This window comes from Podarcis bocagei (assembly GCF_964188305.1).
Source record: "Podarcis bocagei genome assembly, chromosome: 14".
Classification (NCBI taxonomy): domain Eukaryota; kingdom Metazoa; phylum Chordata; class Lepidosauria; order Squamata; family Lacertidae; genus Podarcis; species Podarcis bocagei.
Genome location: NC_138139.1, coordinates 17,423,839 through 17,447,348, shown reverse-complemented (window position 1 = coordinate 17,447,348; position 23,510 = coordinate 17,423,839). Strand labels below are relative to the sequence as shown.

The 23,510-nt window shown below is 42.6% G+C and overlaps 2 protein-coding genes across 7 annotated transcripts in view; one reads left to right on the top strand and one right to left on the bottom strand.

Moving 5' to 3' along the window:
- The window catches only part of EFL1 (elongation factor like GTPase 1), a 67,607-nt gene extending 58,916 nt beyond the window's left edge, over positions 1 to 8,691 (bottom strand). The window contains exons 1-7 of one of the 2 annotated variants that reach the window (XM_081171045.1): positions 8,585 to 8,691; positions 4,495 to 4,599; positions 4,146 to 4,213; positions 3,934 to 4,018; positions 3,200 to 3,333; positions 2,514 to 2,651; positions 1,211 to 1,425 (exon numbers count right to left, since the gene is read on the bottom strand). In XM_081171045.1, the coding sequence (XP_081027171.1) occupies positions 1,211 to 1,425; positions 2,514 to 2,651; positions 3,200 to 3,333; positions 3,934 to 4,018; positions 4,146 to 4,213; positions 4,495 to 4,599; positions 8,585 to 8,624 (785 nt within the window). In that variant the 5' untranslated portion in view covers positions 8,625 to 8,691. Of the gene's footprint in view, positions 1 to 1,210; positions 1,426 to 2,513; positions 2,652 to 3,199; positions 3,334 to 3,933; positions 4,019 to 4,145; positions 4,214 to 4,494; positions 4,600 to 6,218; positions 6,344 to 8,584 lie in introns of those variants that run through there. The other variant, XM_081171046.1, reaches the window with a different exon arrangement.
- SAXO2 (stabilizer of axonemal microtubules 2) lies at positions 6,460 to 23,510 on the top strand. Of its 5 annotated transcripts, none has more exons than XM_081171215.1 (5): positions 6,460 to 6,585; positions 18,777 to 18,956; positions 19,381 to 19,583; positions 20,468 to 21,421; positions 23,370 to 23,510. In XM_081171215.1, the coding sequence occupies exons 1-5, from the start codon at positions 6,545 to 6,547 to the stop codon at positions 23,387 to 23,389; spliced, it is 1,398 nt and encodes a 465-aa protein (XP_081027341.1). In that variant the 5' UTR covers positions 6,460 to 6,544; the 3' UTR covers positions 23,390 to 23,510. The 5 variants fall into 5 exon arrangements, with proteins under 5 accessions (XP_081027341.1, XP_081027340.1, XP_081027343.1 ...); XM_081171217.1 differs by adding an exon at positions 13,349 to 13,565 and having other exon boundaries at positions 6,484 to 6,585; positions 20,468 to 23,510; XM_081171214.1 differs by having other exon boundaries at positions 20,468 to 23,510.

Below are 23,510 nucleotides of genomic sequence, written 5' to 3'. Positions count from 1 at the left end.
TGGGTAAACTAGGAATCAGCTCAAAGATGCAGACAAATGGGAGGCAGTAAAGCCAGGATTGCTGGTCTCACAGAGCCTGTGCAGAGTGCAAAATCAGACCCCTGTCAACCAGAGATGCATCATGGTGGGAATGACAATAAAATCTGTCAAATTGCCTGTGCTTACTTCCCTGAAAAATATAGCCAAGTAAGAAGTTTGCATTTCGTCATGGAAATAATCAGTTTTACACTGGTCTGAGCTGGACGGAAGGCCCAAATTTTCGTTCCTAGGTTTCTCGAGTCCCAATATTTTCTCAAATGTGACAATATTTGGGAATGCTTCAAAACATACCTCAGAGAGGCCCCCACTTAGTGCTTTTTGACAAAAACATGATCAGCAAAAAAATGTTAACACTGATCAGTGTTTTATTTTGAAATCTTTGAGATGGTATTTTGGTTTCCTGTTAATTGTGTTGCTTTGACTGTGTACTTTATATTTGACTTTCTTCAGAAATGTTTGATTCTGCATTGTTTTATTGAGGTTTAATATACTGTAAACCACGCTGAGATTTTTCTTAAAAATATAAAGTGCTATAGATATGAAATAATAATAAAATAATAATCAGATTTAACAACATTAAAATGCCTTGGACAGATGGGTCCTAAGCCCATTTATGTGTTGCCCCATCAGCATGCAATTGACTATTAGGAGGCTGAACAAGCATTTAAATGGTGAATAGCAGATGATTTTTTTGTGGTTTTATTCTTTTTTTGGTCTAAGGTTTACACCTATTTGCAATTTTAAGCACCCAAGGTAGAAACAAGCATCCCCACTGAAATACGCATAAGTGTTCCCCGGTATGCTTCTAGCCACAACTCAAAGTGCAAGTTTTAACTTTTAAGAACTCTTAAAGCAGTCTAGACAGAAGGCATCTGAAGGAATGCTTCCTCTTATGAATTCTGATCTGTTACAAAGACCACACTGAAGTAGTTCTTGCAACGGAAGCAGACTGGGAATCTTCAGTGCAACACTCTCTAGATGGAACCATCCACTCACCTGTGGATTTATTTATTTTTACTACTGTCTATTAAATGATTAAGCTCTGAAACCCCCCCCCAAATAAAAAATTAGTCTGCGCTGCAGTAAGATGTATACAAAGACAAAACTGAAAACTTCATCCACCCTAATGAAAATATATGATCAAATTACTAATATGTATCTATAAACTCACCCAAATCCCCAGCCGTCAATTGCACTAGCAAATACCACGTTCCCCTGATCGGGTGAAAAGTAAAGATTGGAATCATCAGAAAATTCCAAGCCTGCACTCCAGTCATAAACTTGGTCACCATGGGAAGAATCAGAAGTCAACTGAGTTTCCATTTCTTTCTCCGCCCTTTCTTCAAGAACTTTCGAAGTGAAGAGTGTTGCAGTGATTGCATTCACCTAGAAAGACATTCCAGTTTATTTTCATAATAGCCTACCTTCCTGCCCCTAAAGAGAATTTAAAGGCAGCTTACAAGCAGAATTCCTAAAACAAATGTTTACAGCCACCAAAATACCAGAAATACAATAATGATTAAAAACCATTTCAGACAGCAGTTACACTATCAAAATTAAAACAAAAATAATAATAATGGGCGGGGTATAAATAAATAAATAAATAAATAGATATATATATTATTATTATTAATTATTATTTATTATTATTATTATTATTTCAGACAATCATCCCAGAGGTTCTCTGGAACCTGAGCTGCTTTTGCCATTTTGCTAAAATCATGAATAAGCTGGTCCTCTGAGCAGTCCCAGAGCTATATATTCCTTCAGAAGATCATATTCCTCATACTTGGGTGTTTTAGCAGGGTAAAGAGCAGAGCCTCATCTGATGGCCCAGAGCACATGGGAAATATCAGATAGGAAAAGATAATCCATAAGAGCCAAGCTGCACATTACAGTTAAGATATTTTTAACCAACAAGGAACAGCGCTGTCTCTTTAGCAAAGGAGTGAATTTCAGTGGAAAGTGGTACAAGAAGTAAAATTTTAATCCTCATACCATGGGTCCAATCTAGAGAGAAAAAGCAAACTGAGATGTAGCCCTTAAGGAAACAAGATGTAGCTAGCTCTAAGGACACTAGTTAAAAATTACTTACATAACACCTAAGGTATTCTCGTTCCAGACTATTTTGGCTGATTAATTTGACCAGAATGCTAACAATAAGCCAGTGGAACTGCTTCAGGTTTGGTGGAATATGTTGTCTGTGACGGACACCATTTAATAACTAGGCAGCTGCATTCTTGAACTTCTGAAGTTTTTGAAAATACTGTCCTTCAGAGCATATTGCAGTAATCCAGCCTTCCCCCATCCTGGTACCCTCTAGATGCTTTGGCTGGTGCTGCTGACAGTTGTGGTCCATCTGAAGTTTGGGGAAGGCTGAAGTAGTCCAACAATGCCTATAGTTTACTTGCTGTCCTTTTCCTTCTACAACTATTGCTGATTACAAATAATCAAGCTATTTAGAACTCTCATACCTGTTCCAAGATATTCTTAAGGTGAGAATATGCTTCCTGAGGGGTAAACTTGAGCTCCATTATGAGACGGTCTATTTTATTAATCACCAGAACTGGACGAATATTTTCTAGCCAAGCCTGCCGCAAAACTGCATGAGTCTAGAGCAAAGGAAAACAAGTATATTGACACCGTGCCATAAAACAGCTGAGGAAAATATGAGCGACTGTATAACTCTGATCTGGTAACTGACCCTTGGTTAGGAATCTGGGTTGTATGAACCTTTCTTCCAAGCCTGCATTCTTCATGTAAACTCCTGGCTTCCTCCCCCATACTGCTTCAGCATTATGCACAAGGATCGCCAACAGTGGTTAAAATTAAACCAAGTTTGGTTCATTTTGCAAATCCTGACTGAAGTAAAGAGTCTGACCATTTTCCTCTTGGAAGTTACATTGATACAGACATCAGTATGTCGATTTCTACCAGTACACTAATATTACATGGCCAACAAAAATATATTCTTGTGTTCACCTCCCTCTCCTTTGCCACATATTCTGAACTCCATCTTGCACACAACACTGCATTTTAAATTACCAATGCATTCTAAATATTAGCTGATGATTCCATGTACTAGTCGAACAGTGGTATGCCTGAATGAGAATATTTAAATTTATTTCCCCCTCTATCTGAAGTAGGTTTTCCTCACTACCTGCGGGCAGACTCCTTCCACAGCATCTACCACAATGATGCAGCCATCACAGAGTCTGACAGCTGTGGACACTTCTGAAGAGAAGTCCACATGGCCAGGTGAGTCGATTAGGTTGATCAGATACTCCTGACCATCTAGAACCAAAGGAAAAAGTGCTTTAAAAGCAAGCATTTTAAGAGTGTGTGTAAGATCAGTTCTGATGTAACATGAAACCATGGTTTAGTACTAAGATGAGGTGTGAACCTTGAGCTAAAGCACTATTCTCTCTCCCCTTCTTCATGAACTGGGGAGGAAGATTAAAGCTTCCATTTGTGAACTGGAACAAACCTCAGCTCCCAATTACATCTAAATATAGGAACAATGCTCTGTTCCAACTGGAGTACATTCAATAACCATCATGATCTTGGTTTGAATAAAGCATAGTTTCCTATATTAGGATGTAATAGGAAAGCGCAGTTTGCTCCAAACAGCAAAAATAGAAACATTACGTTTTCTTCTCTTCCACATCCAAGGGGAAAAACACCCAAACCTGAGGCTCAGGTCTCCTCAAGCTCATAACACTAAACCATGGTTTAACACTGCACCTGAACTGAGCCTTACAGCAGGTAGCTTAATAAAAAATAATCAGTATTTTAGATTCCATCCAAATCTTTACACTTTATTTAAGCACTATATTTCAACAACACAATACTTAACAGTTTAAATGCACATACAGAATGTGCTAACTATATTACCTTTTCCAAAATGTAATGAAATTGCGCTTGATTTCATTGTAATTCCTCGAATCTGCTCATCTTCTCGGCTATCCAAGTATCTCAGCTATATGAATTGTAAAAAAATAAACAAATACTCTGTATTCACATTTTTCAGAGACTTTTCTTAAATGTGAGAAAATGTGGATAGAGAAAAAATTCTGGATAATATACTGGAAATGTTTAAGTTGTACCTTGCCTGCCAATCTGCTAGAGATTATTCCATTGCTAGAAATAAGGCAGTCAGCTAAAGTTGTCTTGCCTGGGGGAAGAAAGGGTAATGAAAAGTAGTACACACACAAAAAAAATGAAAAACAAGCCCTTATATTTAAGATTAAACATTAAATCCATCCTCCCATGTCCACGTGTCTCCTCCCTTTACAGGGCTTTTCTTACACACCCATGTAGAAAGTTGTCAGAGATGAGTTATTTAATACACAACTGTGTTACAGAGCAACAAGCTGTTCTCCCATAATTGTTTCAGACTGCTAGTGTATTTGTCATGGGATTTGTGTGATATGCAGTTCATAACGTGTCTCTTACCATGGTCCACATGGGCTAGTATACAGATATTCCTAATGAAGTCAGTATTTTTCTGAAGTCCAATCGTCTTATTCAGACTTGCAAGAACCATGGTTGGATGTTTCGCTGCAAGGAAAAGAAATTCATATTGGAAAGATCAAAGTTGTCCGAAAGCTACAAGGTTATATGAAAGCTTTAAATTGGACTAAATTCAGACGGCCAGACAATATGAAGAAAGAGATTAGTACTGGGTGGAATTTTGGCTCTTCTCTTCTCTACCCTCCCCCTGTCCCCAATAAACCACCACTGAAGGAGGACACACATGCAAAAACTATGGTTCTAATAGGAGATTCGCATGAATGCGTCTGTACCAGCACTCAAAGTTAATAGCTACAGTGCAGCCAGGATAAGTATTCCCTAATGAGCCAAACACACCCCAGTCTGTCAAGTACATGGGGAACTAGTGCCCTGCACTGTTGTCAAAAACTTATGTTACTGCCTCATTCAAGGCCCTGAAGAAATCACAGCCCTGAAAACTCACCAAGCTACAGTTTTTAACAGTGCCCAGGAGTAATGATAATGCACATCCATAGTCTGCCTCCACCTCCCCCACCCAGCCATATCAAACAAAAAACTTCATCCTGAGCCAGGTCACGGCTGGTAATTTTCTTATTTTACTTGCAGTGTAATTAACAGTTAAAAAGCACTGTCTATGCTCGGGAGCTGCTCTTTGGACCTCACACCTTAGTGGCTCTATGAGATTACAACAGCAACTCAGTCCTAAGCAGCAAAGTCAGATGCAAATGAAGGACAGTGAAGGGAATAATTACAGAAACAACCACTCCCGGCATAAAGCTGTTGTTGAAAGCAGAGCAGCCTGGCATTTGTGAGTGAATCAACATGAATATGGCAACAACTTTCCCCTGATTCCATCCACCAACCACCCAGCTCTCCCAGGAGCTCCAGGGAGGCGCATGTTGCCCTTTCACCCACCCAATGACCCTCCTTTGCTTCTCACCACAACAACCCTGCGAGGTAGGCAGGGCCAGATTTAGGTTTGATGAGGCCTTAAGCTACTGAAGGCAATGGGGCCCTTTATATGTGATATTTTAGGGAGCAGGCTAGCAGGTGGGGCCCATTACTTACAGGAGCCTATGCAACACAAAACACTGTTGCTGTATGTAGGTTTTAATTGTTTTTTATCTTATATTTTGGAAAAAAACACCCATGGGGTTTTTTCCCTTTAATTTTTTTTTGGGGGGGGGCCCAAGAGAGTGGGGCCCTAAGCTATAGCTTGTTTAGCTTATACGCAAACCCGGCACTGGAGGAAGGCTAGCTGGAGGGATAGTGGGCTGGGGTCCTGTGAGTTTGGCCACTGGACCTTTCCCAGTTACTGGCTTCCCTTTCCCAGTGGCAATTCTGCTTCTCTGCCTTCTTCCCGTCCCCCCTCATTTAGCCGCCCTGAGCCCGGTCTGGCTGGGGAGGGCGGGGTATAAATAAAATTATTATTATTATTATTATTATTATTATTATTATTATTATTATTATTATTATTATTATTATTATTATTATTATTATTATTATTTACTCTTGGGAGGTATCAAGGATACTTCCTGAAGATGGAAATTTGGACTAAGGATCTCGAAAGCCCACCTATCTCCCCCCTCCCCCCCCCCGCATTGCCACCGGGGTATGACTCGCGCTGCCTTTCCCTATCCCTCTTTTAGGAACCAGGGGGGACTCACCTCACGGAGCTGCCGCCGGCCACTGACAAGAAGGGAGCGTGAGCCGGTTGCAACCGGAAGTCCGCCTCTTCCTTTCTGCGCGTGCGCAGGCGCTGCAGACCGAGGGGGCGGAGCAAAGGCGGGAAGAGGCGCGGAGAAGGAAGGAGGGAGAACCGAGCCTAGGCTCCGCCCAAGGCGCGCGCGCGCGCGGGCGGGCGGGCGCATGCGCACGGACGCCGAGAGGGGTTGCTAGGCGACGGGGCGCTTCCCTAGTTACCCGGCAGAGGAGGAGGAGGAGGAGGAGGAAGAAGAGGCAGAAGAGCGAAGGAGCCGCCGAGGACGGGAGGATGAAGGCGCCTCAGTGCCTGTGCCAGATTTGCACCTGCGGGTAAGGCAATGTCCAGAGGGGGGGGGCCGAGGGGTGGCGGGGCAGCATGACGTCACACCCACGGAGTTAAACCCCCCCCCCCATGAAAGGGTCACAGACCCTCCACTCTTGCGACTCGGCTACCTCGCAGTGAAGGCTAAGGTCCCTTCACACGTGACGCGTGCCCTACACGGGTGTGCGCGGGAAACCGAGCGAGGCGCGTCTATTTGCACTTAGCGTGCCCCTGGGCTAAGGGGAGAAATGGGGTTCAAATTAACCCCCCCCCCACACACACACACTGACACATCCCCAACCACAGCCCTGAACGTCCCCGGGAGACCTTGGGCCTGTCACTATGTCTCCGAGTGACCTACGTCGCAGGGTTGTTGTGAGTGTAAAAAGTGGACCGGGATTGGGGACACAGAGAAGAATGAGCTCCTGGGGCGATAAAGATGGAATAACTATTTGCCAAGCTTTGCAGGCAGGCAGAGTCCCAGGTCCCGCCCCCTGCCTCTCTAGGCAGGGCTGGGAAAGGCACCTGTCTAAAATCCAGGTCTGCTGTCAGTCAATGTATATACAACATTGAATTACGGTAGTTGGGCTGTTGGTCAGAGTCAGTACAAGCCAGCCTTCTGTGTCCCCAATAATGATCCTAACAATGAACTTATATGTCCTGTCCTTCCTGGGGGTGGGAGGGGAGTTACCCTACCTTACAGGACTCACATGAGGAGAAAATGGGTGTAAGGTTGAGAGAGTGTGAGTAGTCCAAAGTCACCCAGGCTGTGTCCAGATTATCATGGTTTTCAGGTGGGTTTCAATCACACACCAGCAATTTGGGGGTGCACTATTAATGCTGATTTGGAGCTCTTGCAAAACAAACAAAATTTTTGCATTAAAGAAAGTGATTTTGGGGGGGGGGGGAGAGAGATGCACTGTAAAGTGTGAGAGAGCACTTGATGCAATGTTGTTCAGTCTCCCCACAAACAAATAAGGGTGAATGCTCAATAAGCAGGGTATGTGGCAGTGCCCCCAGGAAGCTTCAGTGGGAAATTGTAGCCTGAAGAATTGATAGTGGGCTGCAATGCCCATGAACCTAGCCAGCATAGATAATGTTCATGGATGATGGGAGTTGTAATCCTCAACTTCTGCAGGGTACCACATTGGCTTCCTTGCCAATAGTCCTAACTAACATCTGAAAGCATTGTAGTTTTCAGATGTGGTGCACTAAGGAGTTCAAAGCCCAACTCAGACATGAAGCATGCCTGCAGCTAGTTCCTTTAATTTTGCTCCTTAATCTGCCCTACAGGTTGTTGTGGGGATAAAAGAGTGAGGGGGTGACCTTGTCTGCCACTCTCAGCTCCTTAGAGAAAGAGCAAGTTAAAAGAAACAGCAACATTGAAGATCCACTAAGAGAGACTCCACAGGACAGCTCCATGCATTACAATAGCTATTGGAAACACTTCTGTTTCTTCACACCAAACTTTACTCAGCGTGTGGGCACAACCCACATAAGCTTGCACATCTTTAAGCACCAATGCTCTTGTGTATGTATCTGAGGAAACTGGCACTCATAATGTTTGTATGCCCTTAAGTAGCAATCATATTTTTCACTGGCACATGAGTGTTTCCCACCACAAGCACATGAAGTGTGAGCACCTGATGAGAGGTCTCAAAATACATCAGGGAACCATGTCCTCGGCCAGGGTGCAACTGGCACTAGCAACGGAGAATAATAGCAGAGTGATTTACTGTCCCTCTCAAGGATCTGGCAGTACCTGTTCCATATGGTTCAGCAAATTCCAAATGATGTGTCAGGACACGCTTGAATGCTATGAGAAAACAGCATGTGTGCCATGTGGCTTTGATGAGTATACAACAGTAATAATCCCTGGAAAAGGCATCTGTGTTTTTTCTACCATTTTGGCCAGGGCTCCTCCCACTGCTGGAATGGTAGATCTCTTTCATCTAGTGTAATTGGTTGACATAGACACTTCTGAGCAGATGGAGCAAAATTACTCACCCTCAGAGGAGGCTGCCTGTTGCATCTCTTTCTGAGTCATCACTCACTCTAGGCTTGCTTCCTTTTGCTCAGGAGGTAGGTCTAGAAATAACAGCAGCCAGCTTTGATGAGCTAACCTAGACATGACATTAAATGTATTTCTGCATTTAACAGGTACATTTGTTAAAATACAAATAGCACATGCTGTGTTGGGGGCTGATTATTATTGGGCATGTGGGTGGGGGAATTTGCCCTTTCCTCCCCTTCTGTGTTTCTGATAAAATTCCTTTCTCTGAAAGTGCTGTGCGCATTGCGAGAAAATCCCTCATGGACACCAATTCTATTTGCATTTTTTAAAAGTAAATATTCTGGAAGCTGCCCAGAGTGGCTGGCGCAACCCAATCAGATGGGCAGGGCACAAATAATAAAATTATTATTCTTATTAAACTTTAAATGTAAATTTACAATTTAACATCACATCTAGCTATTCAGTCGTACTCTTACATGTTCTAAATGTGAGCCTTCTGATGCATATGAATGAAGCGTGCCTTGCATTTTACACACACAAAGTAAGTATATCTTAGCCCACTAGTGTTCCATGGAACTCAAAACTCCATTTATAAATTTCTCAGCCAAGAGGCATATCTGGATTAGGGCCATTTCTGGAATAACAAAGATGTGTAGTGCATTGCAAACAACCTCAGAAATGTGGCTGTTACTGGGGAAGTGATTGAATCCTGCACTTAAATGGAACATATGCTATGAATTCCTCAAGTGGTTACAAACTTCTCTGCTGTACTGGCATCTATACCACTTCAACTGGCTCCAAGAAAAAATATATTTTTAAGCCCCACCTTGAGCCACCTCAGGTACAATCTACACAGCTTTATGAACAATATTTGTGTTTTCATTTTGAGGTAAGTTTATCCTTCCAGTGGATAGTGGTTTAGGACTTAGCCAGGAGGCAGCAGGAGACAAGTCTCTTGAAACTTTTCCCTTGAGCCCAAAGGGCTAGTGTTTCTCTTGACACTAGCCTTCAAGCCACATGGCTAGCTGTTTTTGAAACAGATGAGCACTTTTGAAAGCAGTTTGGGCGTCAGCTGCTCAAAGAGAGGGAGGGAAGCATTTACAATTTTGAAGTGCGAGCCTAAGCAGCCCTTTGGATTCTGGCCAATCTAAACTTTGGATGACATGACACTGGAGGAGGCAAAGGAGCTTCAAGCCAAACAAAGCTGTTTCCAAGTTCTGCAATGAAACACCACAGAACAAAGGCCCTGTGAAACATGCCTACAAACAAATGGTTTACAAAATGTACATTGCCAACAATTTTGTGGTCAATAAACTCTCAAGCAGATATTGATGTAGGCAGCGAACTGAATTTGCTTTGCTTTTGCAACAGCACTGCAGGTTTCAATGGGAGGACTTGTCGCTTGGATCTTGTTACCTGGGGAGTTAAGCCATACACACATTAGGGTTACCAAGAGGAAAAGAAACAACAGGAAAATATATAGGTGGCTTGTTCTTTTGCTTCTACATGGAGACTTTACTTCTGCCCTAATCCCCAAACATTATAATTATTTAGCACAGTTGGGGACATTGACATTCACAGGATAATGTGTCAGCGCTAAGAGGACTGTATTCTTTCATATGATAAACACTAGCATTTACTTGGAAACTGATGAAGGTGTAAGGCATCTAGATTTTCTTTTCTCCATGGCAAATTACTCCTTCACCGTCTGTTGATGCTTTCTTTGCATAATGGTGATTTAGTTCAGCAGTTCACCACAAACCAAAAGCATACATGTGTGTGGCACATATATACCCTGTGCTCCTATCATTTTATTGCCTAAGCATATCCACATTATAGACTTAGGCTACAAACCCATGCACATTGGCTTGGAAGCAAGCCTCATTGAACTCAGTGGGGCTTATTTATAAGTAAACTTGTATAGAATTGTACTGTTGAACTAGCTTAACACCCTTCCCTCTTCCCTGAGAACATTTGGAATTAAAGTTTTGTGTTGAGTCTATGAATCCGTAATAAAGACTCAATACACTTTCCCAACTTCAATTCCCATAATTTTTTGTAGGAAAGATATGGCATGGAGCATCAAATAAAACATAGTATACAAGTTAGTGATGTATGCCTTTTCAGTTTTCACAAATTAAGGGACACGGTACTCCGTTAATCATGCAGACAGTTATGACAATCTGTTATTCTAGTACAGTACAAGACCAGATATTAAAATGTAATCTATGATATAATTACACAACTTTTTTTTAAAAAAAGTTTTTTTTTGTGAGCAGTAAAGGCAGCCAGTTTGTTTGCAGGGTGCAAGGCATGGCCAAAGTTTGCAGAAACAAATTTCAGAGGCAGGTTGTTTTTTAAAACCACAAAAATGTTCCTGTAACTGCATTTGTGCAAAATAACTGTTGGATCCCTTACAGCTCTCTTAGGAATATAAATATGTGCTGCCTGGTTTGAAATGATACATTCTGAACCTGAACCAGGTATCAATTACAGCTGAGCATAGGATGTTTCCATAATAAGATGTAAACACTTAATTTATTTTGTGCGTGTGTTTTTTTTAATCCCTTATGAGTTGCAGAACTAGTGCTTAAAAGAATAACTCTTCCTTATATGCACAGCCAAGAACTAGAGTGCCTTCACATTACAAATGTCAATTAGACATGCGTTTTTGGCCTTTGGAAACACTGAACTATCCAAGCAATAGCTAGACTCACTCACAGTCAATATCCAAGAGCCATGTTTGTTCAAAAATGAGAACACAGAATATATAACTCCTTCATTTGTCTCCTTTTAGTATTTGCTAGCTTCTATTAGTCATACTCCTATCACAGTCACATTGCTCTACATTTTGCCCCTTTCCCACTGACCAGGAAAAAAGATAATGCCTCCGCAGAGAGATGTCTATAAGTAGGGTCTCCTTAGGGACATAAGAATTGCTTGCTGGACCAGCAAAGGTGTCCCTTACCCAACAGATTCTAGATAGATGCTCCTAGGGGTTTCCCCTGTCCCAGCTCTCAGCCCCAGCATTTGCTGTATTCCTTCGGTACACGGCAATCCCATTAACTATCATGGATTTTCCCTTTATGCCTTGGCCTCAGTCATTTTGGAGGCCGGAGCAGGGATGCCGGCCCTCGCCTCTGTCCTGCTTGCGGGCAGCCTCAATGGAGGCTGAACAGGAGGGTTCAGCCTTGTCACCTAGAACCAGGCACCACCTTCGCAGATGGGAGCAGATCCGTGCACCTGACGGAGGGCAGGCTTGCAATCTTGACGTTCCCATACAGCCTGAGTGAGCATGCATTGTCTTAAAAAGCTGGCAGAAGGGGTGGGGGAAATTGTAGGGACATCTGTGTCATGGTCTTGTCCTGCTCCTAAATCCTGAATCGTGATTCCTGAGCATGTCAAGCCTGTACCATTACTTGCCTGACTGAAGCCATCTTCCTTATAAGTAAGAGCCTTTGTCTGCATGTACTAGGCAGGAGTCAGGACGTGCAAAAACAAACAAGCAAACAAAATAACTTACGCATAGGAAGTTAGCACGTCAAGAAGACCTGTTGATTTCTTTTTCATGGAGAAAAACCCCATTCCACATACACTTTTGCAGCTAGATGATCTGGGCAGCGTTTTAGGAAAGCTTGATGATTTTCTAAATTGGCCCAGACCTCGGGGAAGGAGTTTGGGCCATTCACAATGAGGGCTTGCTGGTCTGTGTAGGCTCTGAATATTGGATAAATGTCTGAGGAGGACCTTTGGGACCGGAGGAGCAAGGCAAATTAAATCCTTTGACCTATGCTGGTGGCGTATGTAAGAATTGCTAGTAGTAGTAGAAAAAGTAGTAACCATCGGCATTGTGGCAGAAAGGTCACAGTGCCTCACACGAATGGTTTAAAAAAGAGATGATAATAAATTCAGCACAGATATTCAGACAGTGCGATAGAACAAAAGACCAGCTAGTCCAAGGCTTTGCTCTCAGGACCAACTACCGACCAGCCTTTCAATAGTACTACTCTGCAACCCAAACATATACCTCAGTTAGGGAACATTAGCAGGAAGGTGGCAGCAGAGAGAATGGCTCAAGTGAACTACCGAAGTCACACTTTAAGAGGAAAATAAAACACAGTGTCAAGAGTCTGTGTAAATAATTCCCCTGTGTAAAGAATGGAGGGTCTATCACAGCTATATGGGAATCTCTGGCCCTCCAAACATTGCTGAATTAATCATCCTATGCTTCCTGGGGTTCATGTAGCTCAGCAACATGAGGAGGGCCAGAAATTCCCCACACCTGGTCTATCCTTACTTAATATAATTCATTAACACAACCTTGCAAATTAGCTCACAAAAGTGACTCTAATGCTAATCTGCAGGAAATTGTTACTAGTTCACTTGCACCCCAAACAACAGTTTGAAAAATCAGCTTTGTTTCACAGTACAAATGCTGTTTACCTAGTCACTTCAGTGAGATTTTCATGCATCACAAGCAACCAAATGAATGGTTTCAGCCTTGTTTCATCAGTGCAAAAAAGAGTAATTTTATTTTACAAACCTTAAATACTATTCACACATGGCAGTAAGATGTGTTTTTTCGTGGGAAGTCTTATCCTTTTATACTGGTGTCCTAATTTACAGATGATGATTGCAATAAGATGAAGCATGGCGAGTTACGTTATCACTTTCAAATGGCTCCAAAACGTTAAGACAGTTGGTGGGAAGTTCAATCTTAAAGTGAGATTTAGACTTAAAAACCAAACTGCTTTCAGAAGAAGGTTTTTCAGAGAGTGTAAAAGTGAAAGAGAAAGACAGCAAGAGGAGGAGAGAGAAAGAAAGAAAGAAAGAAAGAAAGAAAGAAAGAGAGGACAGGAGTGGAAGTAGAGAGATGATGCCTGCTTGACTTCCTTCTGATGTCACAATCCATCGGCTCTCTAACAATAAAGCAAACCATGACAACTGTAGAAGGACAAGCGAGGAGAAAAGGAGGTGAGACCATTTTGACTGCTGAATATTTCAACTCATAGGTATATAGTAAACTTTTGAAAATGTCTCCTTGAACGTGATTGTAGGCAAACATGGGGACAGGTGAGCTGTCAAGATCCAAAGGTCACAAAATGCATCCCTGTATCTGAAAGGCCACTATGCCATGTTGGGCCAGGAGCCTTTGGGCTTCATCCGATGTTGGTGTCAGGGTTGCGAAGTGACTGCTCCATGAAGGCAAAGAGAAATGGCCTAAAGAACTGGCTTTGTCCTGCCTTCTCAAAGCTATTAATGGCAGGCTTCGGAAGCCGCCACCTTTTCCACTGCCCAGCAGCAGAGACAGCCTTATAAATAAAGTCCAGAGCCTCTAGCTCTAGCATCTTCAATGCACACTTTACTTTGTGTGTTGTGCTTCTCTTGCCCTGGCATTTGACGGTTAAGGTTTTTTGGTTATCTTTATTGTTTTATAACTAATGGTTTTATCTGGTTTTGCCATTGCATACTCTAATGTCAGGATGCGGGTGGCACTGTGGTCTAAATCACAGAGCCTAGGGCTTGCCAACTGGAAGGTCGGCAGTTCAAATCCCCGCAGTGGGGTGAGCTCCCGTTGCTTGGTCTGCTCCTGCCAACCTAGCAGTTTGAAAGCACATCAAAGTGCAAGTAGATGAATAGGTACTGCTCCAGCGGGAAGGTAAACGGCGTTTCCATGCGCTGTTCTGGTTCACCAGAAGCAGCTTAGTCATGCTGGCCACATGACCTGGAAGCTGTCTGTGGACAAACGCTGGCTCCCTTGGCCTATAGAGCAAGATGAGCGTGCAACCCCAGAGTCATCTATGACTGGGCCTAACAGTCAGGGGTACTTTTACCTTTACCTTTACTCTAATGTCGTAACCTGCCCTGGGTCCCTTAGGGGGAAGAGTGAGTAAGAAATATTACAAATAAATAAATAAACCAGGGTGGCCTGCTTTACAGGGGACAGTCCTCTAACTCTCATCCATTCAAAGAGCTGCCAAGCCCAAAGATAAAGAGCCCTCAGAAGGGAGAACAGGAGGGGGCTTGAAGTTGCAAATAGTTTCTATGCATATAAATTAGCACATGCAAATTTTATGAAAACCGGTCTCTCTTTTATATTTTTTAAAATTAGTTTTCCAATATATCCCCAGTATTAGCCAAATTATATGAATAACAATTAATTCCCAAATTAAACAATTATCAATATGCCAATCAACTTCCAATTAATACATTTTAGTTAAAGTGGCTCCCTGCATGGTGGTTTGGGTTCATTTCCTATCTTATATCACTGCGTTCCACGAACTTAATTCATGTCGGTTACATTTCAGTTATAATAATAATCCCTTAGTCAACTGCTACATAATGAATGATTTCCATTCGTGATGTTACGATCTATAAATTTATAAAGCTTTGAGTGGGGAACTCAAACTATTATCTTTATTCTGCCCTGCATGTGAAAACTGTTAGGTCCATGGAGATTCCTTCTGTCCATGTATGATGTTGTCTCTTTCACTTCCCAGCTGTTGTTTTCTCCCATCGTGGCTTGGGGCGGAACTGAATCTCGAAGTTTCCCAGAGATCTTATCTCTCTGTCCCTTGCTTCGATGTCTCAGAACACGTGGCAGTCTGCTAGAAACCATTCTGTCTCACTAGTAAAACATGTCGCACACCCTCACCATTTCCCTTTCAGCCTAGGAAAAGGTGGGCTGCCTTCGTTATGGCAGGCAGGACCAGAAGTGATACACAGGTAGCTACCCTAATGGTAGAGACCCACATTTAAATCCCCACTTGGCTTTCAAGCTCACTCTCTGCTAGGATAAAAGGGGGGGGGGGACCTTGTACACTGCCCTGAGTTCCTTGGTGGGATATGTGGGGTAAAAAAGGTGATTAACAAGTAAAGTAGCTCCAACCTCCCGCCAAGAGACCAGGAAATAGCTCAGGGGAAGACTTCATTGATCCTTGCCCCCCCCCCCCCCGCTCTAGTTGGTTCTAGCTGCTGGCCAAGGAACTGATTGAAAGGGATGTCAACTTTAACGTCAAACTGTCAAACTGTACAGTACTCTTGATAATAGTGCTAATATTTCAAGGTTTAATGGAAAGGAATACCGTTTATAATCTATCCAGCAGTTTTTCAAGAGAAGAAATACCAAGGACTCGACCTGCTCTGATGAGTCATTTATATTCCCCCCTACAGAAGAGTAAATAGTTGCTGACAGGTTAATCTTATTCCTGTCATTTCTCTTTTTAGAAGCTCTGTTGAATTTCCATGGGAGAGGTTTGGGTAGCCATAAATTGTGCTAAATCCTCCTAGGAGTTTTTCTGCTTGTCAGTATTAGGGAACTGAGGTCATTGGAGAAGCAGAAACCCGTCCAAAATACTACCATCCTAATAGATGCATTATTTTCATAAACATAGCAGCATTTAAAGTGGCAAGTAAAAGCTTTAGTGAGGAATATATTTTGTTATCAGAGAAGCTGTCAGGGAACTCAAGTCCTGGTGGGCATTGTGGCTTTTTTATAATAAATCTTTATTTGGCTGGTGGGAAATGTTTTGGAGGAATCTTGGGGCCTGAGAAAAACCCACCAGCAGCCTCTCTCTCTTTTTTTGTATCTGTTAGTATCTTTTCACTGCAGTCTATAAGACTACCTTAAATTATACCACCTGAAGGCAAGGCAGGTCACTGGTGTTTTTTAGAGTCAATGATGTCAAATTTTGGACATTTGGAGGAAGATGTGAGAATGGGACTCTACATGTGTACATCTATATTGTTGCTGTTGGCCATCCTACTTTCAGCTGAAAAAGACTCCCAGTGCAGTCTATAAATATAAATGATAAGACAGTCCCTGCTGTCAGGTTCACACTGTAAGAGACATGACACAAAAGGAAAAGGGACAGGGAGGAAGAAGAGGAAAAAGCAAGCCCAGTCATTAGGATTTAGGGCAGGACTGAGCAAAGGGGAAGATGCTTGAAAGTGCTCTACTGTGTAGGCGCCATATACGTGGATCAGGAAACCTGACTGCCCTGGAAAAACAGCTGTCCGTGTGTAGAGGCCCTGTTCTCATCTTCCTCCAAACATGCAAGGAGCAAGGCCGGTGAGTAGCAGCCGTCTTCCAATGTACAGTGGTACCTCGGGTTAAGTACTTAATTCGTTCCGGAGGTCCGTACTTAACCTGAAACTGTTCTTAACCTGAAGCACCACTTTAGCTAATGGGGCCTCCTGCTGCCGCTGCGCCACCGGAGCACGATTTCTGTTCTTATCCTGAAGCAAAGTTCTTAACCTGGGGTACTATTTCTGGGTCTGTAACCTGAAGCGTATGGAACCTGAGGTACCACTGTATTTAGTATAGGTGTGTTGGGGAAGATGACCACAGAACTGCCCATGGTCTGTAGCTCAGCCCTGAGCTCAACAACAGAACACAAAGCCTGTCCACAAATCACCTAACAGAAATAAGTACCAGTAGTAAAGATGGAAATGACTGCAGTTCAGTTCCTCTTGAGTGAGCCTTGGGGACAAACAGTAGGGCATGGGAAGATAATTTTTGGGCGTCTGCTAGGGCAGGATCATATTGGTAACACAAAGTGATACATTCCGGTCCCGCTTGGAGAGATGTCACCATCAGCAAATATCAACGATGCAGCCCGCTTTGGTGGAAGCAGCCAAACCTTCATTGAGGAACACAGGAATGCCAAATAAACCTCAATAAAGTCCACAGTCAGCTAAACCAGGTTTGCTCCACTGAGAGACTGGAAGCTATTTTTATCCGGTAATTGGCACATGCCTTGCTCTTCTGGGCCTTTGGTTGTGCTTGTTATTCTTGTAAAAACTTTTCTTTTTTACAAACTTCAGTTTAGTTACAATTCGCTTTCAGTTAACATTTTTATTTTCTTATACATGAGATGCTGTTTGGCACCGATGACAAAGAAACCCCTGTATTTTATTTGCTTTCCCCTACACACACCTATGAGGATCGCATCCAAGAATATGATGCTAAAAGAGACGTTGGTAGAGTGGGAAGCATTAAATATACTTCCAGGAGATCCACAAGTGCTGTCCCCCATTAGCACCCACAGTCGTAAACCACCAGGAAAACCAGTAGAAAAAGTGAAGGAGGAGAGAGAGAAGGTTGGTGGGATGGAGAGAGAGGTGGGTTTGCAGCAGGAGCGTAGTCTCAAAGTGGAGCTAAAAGTGACGTCGCTTAGACAACATCCCACTTTAGTGGGGCCATAGCTCAGGGCAGGGCATATGCAGCACACCAAATATTCTAGGTTGAAATCCATTAAAAAGAAATAAAAATCTCAGGGCCTGATATCTTGGAGAGCTGCTCAAAGTTAGACCAACCAAATACTCTCTGTCTTTACATTGGTTGCTTCCAGACAAGGGGCTCTTGAGTCCTATTCCCTCATTATGCTTCTGTTGTAAGCTACAAGTGTGACTTTTTGCACTATGTCTCATCCACACCTGTGGGCGGGGCCTTTTGAGGCTTGGCACACATGCACTCTGATTCTGGTGCTGAGCACCTTTTTATGAACTTGTTTATTGTTTTTAATTGATCTTTTAAGTAGTGTTTGAATGCTTTCTCTGCAGTATTTTTATAGCACTATAACACCCTAATAATGCATTTTTTTAATGGCGAGGGGAAAGCTCGCCTTAGTAATGTGGTTAGTGGCAGTGACCAGAAAGGTATCCTTTAATGATTTATTGGGGGTGGGAGCGGACCACCCTAACAGACTGGTGTTGCAGCACCATCCCTCTTTTTCACGAATATCTAGCTGGGAAAGCATTTTGGCATTAAAGGATTAAAATAAACAGGGTCATGAAATGACAACAGTTGCAAAGGTTATCATTAGCGTGCACTTTTCTGATACGTCACAGCCCATTGCCCACATTAAAATACTGCCCTTTTAAAAACACTCTTCCATTCTTCGGGGGGGGGGGAGAGTTGGGCTTTGTGAGGTCTGAGAGTTAAGAAGAGGAAGAACCGCAAGGAAAAATTCAGTGTGACAGTGACTGGATGACAGTATTGTGAGGATGCCCTGTAAAAAGTCGCATGGCTGTTCTGCGCTAAATGTGAGACAGGCAATGTGTGCAGAACAGCAGGGCACTTCTTGCTTAAAAGAGCTTCAGGGAGTAGTCTCAACTCCGGCAGCTTGAATTGGTTGACCATTATTTCCTTCATTTATCTTTGCTGTTGTTATTAAATCCCAGGCGCCATCGTTGCCCTCATAATCCCACCAGGATTTATGACCGTGTAGGGGAGTCGACCCTCATAACGGAATACGTGGACAAATATCCTCTCTATGGCAATATCCCTCCTGCCCAGAGCCTCAAGCCCAAGCATGAGTATCACACGCACGGAGGGAAAATGGAAGGCATCACAACTTTCAAGTAAATATTTTTCAGTGCTGGATAGACTTTGGGGCTACCAAGGCATCACAGGGAGAAGACAGAGGGAGGGATTAGTCAGATTTTGCTCAGGGGAAGCATTTTGATGAAAAACTGAGTGGCGAAAAATTTGACCAATAGCATTATTAGTGCTGTTGCTTGATTTAAGAAATCACAGCTGACAATATCTAGTTTTCATAGGTCCCTGAAATGGAAATAATATACATTTTTTTTATTTAAAATAATTCAGCAGCATTAATCATGACCACCATTTTAATTGCTCCAAATGTTGTAGCCCTAAATAGGCACCAACAGCCACAATAGCTTTCAAATAGTTTTGTTTTTTTAATACTGTTAAGTATTTTTAGTTATATTCATAGCTGTTGGCTATTTAAATCCAGTGCTTTATGCTTCTCCCTGCTTCCAGGTCTGACTACCTTCCATACGATGTTGCAAATCGGCCTGTCCGGGTTCCAGCGGAGTACAAACCAGTAACTGGAGAGATGGACATGGGAACCACTTACAGAAGAGATTATAATGCTCACAAAATAAACCCCGTGATAATAGTAAAGCCTGTAGAGAGGAAATACAAGAGAGAAGGCAAAGTGAATACCATACCTACTTACCAAGGTAATAACACACAGCACTTTTCACAAAGTGAAGCGACGGGCAGAGTGGTGGCATGCCATGCTGGAGAGGTGAAGGTGGACTTGGCTGCTGTGATGCTGTTCAGGTGAAATGAGGGAGTCTGTTGGCAGTGGACTCTTGTTAAGTCTAATAAAATGCACACTGTCGGCATCATCCATGGGCTTTGGAGGCAAAAGCTTAATATCTTGCTTTGGCTAAGGCAAAAAGAGAGTCCTAAACTAGTTTACTCATTGAGTTCAGTGGCCCTAACTATCCATTGCTTAGGATTGGCTAGCCTTAAACCATTCCCCTTGGTTTGGGAGATGCTGTTGTGTCTATCCGTGTATCTTGGTGACACTAGACTCTAATCCAGCCCCACTGGGATCAGCTACACTAAGGAGTTCCTCATTGAGAACTGCAGCCAAGCTGATCGCTGCTATTACAGCAGCGAGCCCCACTTTGTCCATTCCAAACCACACCTACAAACTGACTTCAAAGGACCCTGTTCACTTGTCAAAGTTGGCCCACAAAGGATGGAGAATTAAGGTGCTGGCTCATGAACCAGATCTAGTCCCTCACACCTGCAGTAGAGATATCTAATACAGAATTCTCAGCACCTTCACCAAACTATAATCCTTATAATTTATTGAGGGAAGCCATACCATTATTTAAAACTGATACAGGTAGTATGGGTATTCCTTTACTTAGCAATTTCTGGCCCAGAATGGTTGAAGGCAATCAAATACATGCCTACAGGTGCCCTAAGTATGTTGGCAGGGTGACACACCATTCAAACAGACTGCAACCAATCTATGCTGAGGCCAAGGCTATCAAAAATTAACAACCATAGCAAAATTTGTTAGCTTAATGCTGTTTTTGTCTTAAAGCTGACTATAGGGCCTGGGAAGTTCAAAGAAGGGAGACCAACAAAGTGGAGAACGCCTACCAACTTCCCACTGAAAAGTTTGGGAACAGCACCACATTTCAAGATTCCTTTTTCCCGAGGGAAATCTCCCTCCGAAAAAGCTTTAAGCCCACTGTTGTGACCAAGCTGTCAGATCAGCCTTTTACCAGTGTTACAAGTCATCGTAGCGATTACGTTCCTCATCAGCTGGAGCCACAACTGAAGGTGTCAAAAGAAGAATACAAGCCCAATAGCCAACCCTTTGTAGACACCACAACACACCGCTGTGATTTTAGAGGGCTTGTTGGCGAACTTCCAAAAAGCTTCAAGCCTGAACCCTCTAAAGTGGAGGTGAAGGCTCTTTTTGATGGAACCACGGAATTCCGCGATCGTTTTCAACCGTGGGCCATTTCCTTACCTGAAGTTCACAAAGCAAAAGAGTATGTTCCACCCACAGGCAACATGGAGTTGACCACCACAAGCCACCTTGCTTATATTCCACACGACATCAATCCAGCTGTCCTCATGAGACCAGTAGAAAGGAGCAGGAGAAATAATGCCCCCTTTCAAGGGAATACAACAATGAGAGATGCCTTTCAAGCTTGGGATACCCATCGGCCAGAAATTGTCAAGAGGTCCCAGGATATTCCAAAGGCCTCTGGGAAGTTTGATGGCATGACAACCTTCAGAGCTCACTACAGACCACACAACATAGTCCTGACTCAGAGTTGCAAACCTTCAAAGATGGCCCTATCTAGTTCAGCACCTTTTACAGATGAAACCTTGTACCGTACAGAATATACGCCAAAGAAACAAGAGGTCTGCCCAGCAACCTATTCATCCCCTCCAGGATATGTCTTTGTCAACACTGATTCTCATGGTCACAAATTCTTCCGCAGAGTTTCACCAGACGTCAGTAAGATTGCTCATGCAAATGGTAATCATATTCCAAAAGAAATAGCAGTTGTATCCTAACTCCTAATTCTAATAGTTTGCACAAAAGTGTTCCGAAAATTATCATGCAGTGGTCAGAGTATTACATTAGCTCTAACCCTTCTAAATAAGCCTAATGATTATAATAATTTTTGGAGTGACCTGAGAACTAATTTTAACAAGACTGGTGATGAAAATTTATATAAGTAAAATTTGTGTCAATATTTCTGTGGAATCTCTTTTCTTCAACTGTATTACAAGACAACTGTTCATTTTAACAAGATGGGTGATTTTCTGGCAATATTTTGATGGTGCATTTTAATAGGATTACCTGAATAGGACTGTGCACTGTTCTTATGTACAGCAAACAAAATTGTCCCGGCTCGCTTCCTTAAAATATGTTCAAAGGGGTTGCAGCTAACAAGCAGAATGTGAAAGTTCCAAGTTGAATTCTTGATGTTTCTTTTTGAAGGATCTTACAGTGCAGGACTGAGATATAGCTCTTCCACAGACCTTGGAGAACCCCTACCAGCTTCAGACAAAATGGTTTGGCTAGCCAGGTCAACAGTCTGGTTCTGTATAAGCCAGATGCTAAAGATTACAGTTTGCTGCTGCACCAAGTAGCATCACAAAACACATTTTGCACTAGTTCAATATGTTTATAGTAATAGAATCATAGAATTGGAAAGGACCCTGAGAATCATTTAGTGCAATCCCCAGCAATGCAGGAATATGCAGCTGTCCCATACCAGGACAGCTTAGTTGGATGCTGTTTGGGCTCCCTCCATATGTGTGTGTGTGTTTAAATTATGGAGGCTTGCTAGGACAATGAGAACTTCCACTTTGGATTTTCGAGACATTTCAGCATGTATTATCAGGCCCTGCAAAACCACATTGATAGATTTTTGTATCAAGATGTTTAGTCACATGTGAACATATTTTTTTACTGCATACCTCAACAAAGGATGGTCTGGGACTGTTGGCATCGTGTATTGTAAGCCAATATCTAAAACCAGTCCAGCTCAAACTATGTCCCATTGGAAAACATAGGGCTTCAATATATTTATTTTACCATATTTGTATAGGCAGCTCCCCATTTGTGTGGGATTTTGCATTCTGAGGTACTGCACACACCGGCGGGACACAGGAAAGCCCACCCTGCCAACCTTCCAGTGTCAATAACGGCATGTGCATCAGTGGCTGTGCACATCCCAAATGCACACAAATGAGGAGTTGCCTGTATACTGCTTTTCAGCTATAACGGTCCTCAAAGTGGCTCACAATAAAAGAATCAGATGTACAGGCAGACGGCACTGCCCTCACAAGAACAGATCTGGAATACTAGGTAGGTGCCGCCAATTTTTATGAAACAATGGCACCATGTGGTTCCTGGCTCTGTGCTCCTGGAACACAGAGGGTGGCAAAGCACGGTTGGGCCAGACATTGGGGTGGCGATATTCATCCAAGTCCTCTTTATTACATCAGGTACTCTTACTGCTGCATTGAGCAGATGGTGTTAACGGCTACCAGCCCTTGTTGTTAACTTGTTTTGTGATATCAGTGGGAGGTGCAGTAGAATTCTAGGGATGTTTGTATTCAGTAACAAGTCCCACTATGCTCAGTGGGGCTTATTTCCAAGTAAAAGTGCTTAAGATAATAGTCGTAACAATGAGTAACTTTAATTGGATTTGGGACTGGGTTGGGAAGCTCTTTCCAGATTATTTGAATCTATTTCACCTTAATATACATGTATGCCTGGGCATATGTTTATTACTAAATTTATAATGATAAACTTACATTTCAGAGTATGATTTCAGTTTTGATATGCCTGTAATTCAAGTTGTAAGGTTGGTGCCAATACTTTGAGCTATTGCTCCAGTGAATGCTTCGCATCGTTTTCATTCTCACCGATTGTTTCTTACCTGTGTGTTGCCTTGTACTCATTATTTTAGGGAAACCATTTTATGATTGAAGTGTCATGTAATCCCACGTACTGTATCCCCAAACTACCAATTCAGAGATCGAGATCAAGAACTGAATGGTGTCAAAAGAACACAATAAATCATCCAAAAAAGGAGAGGAAAAACTCCAAA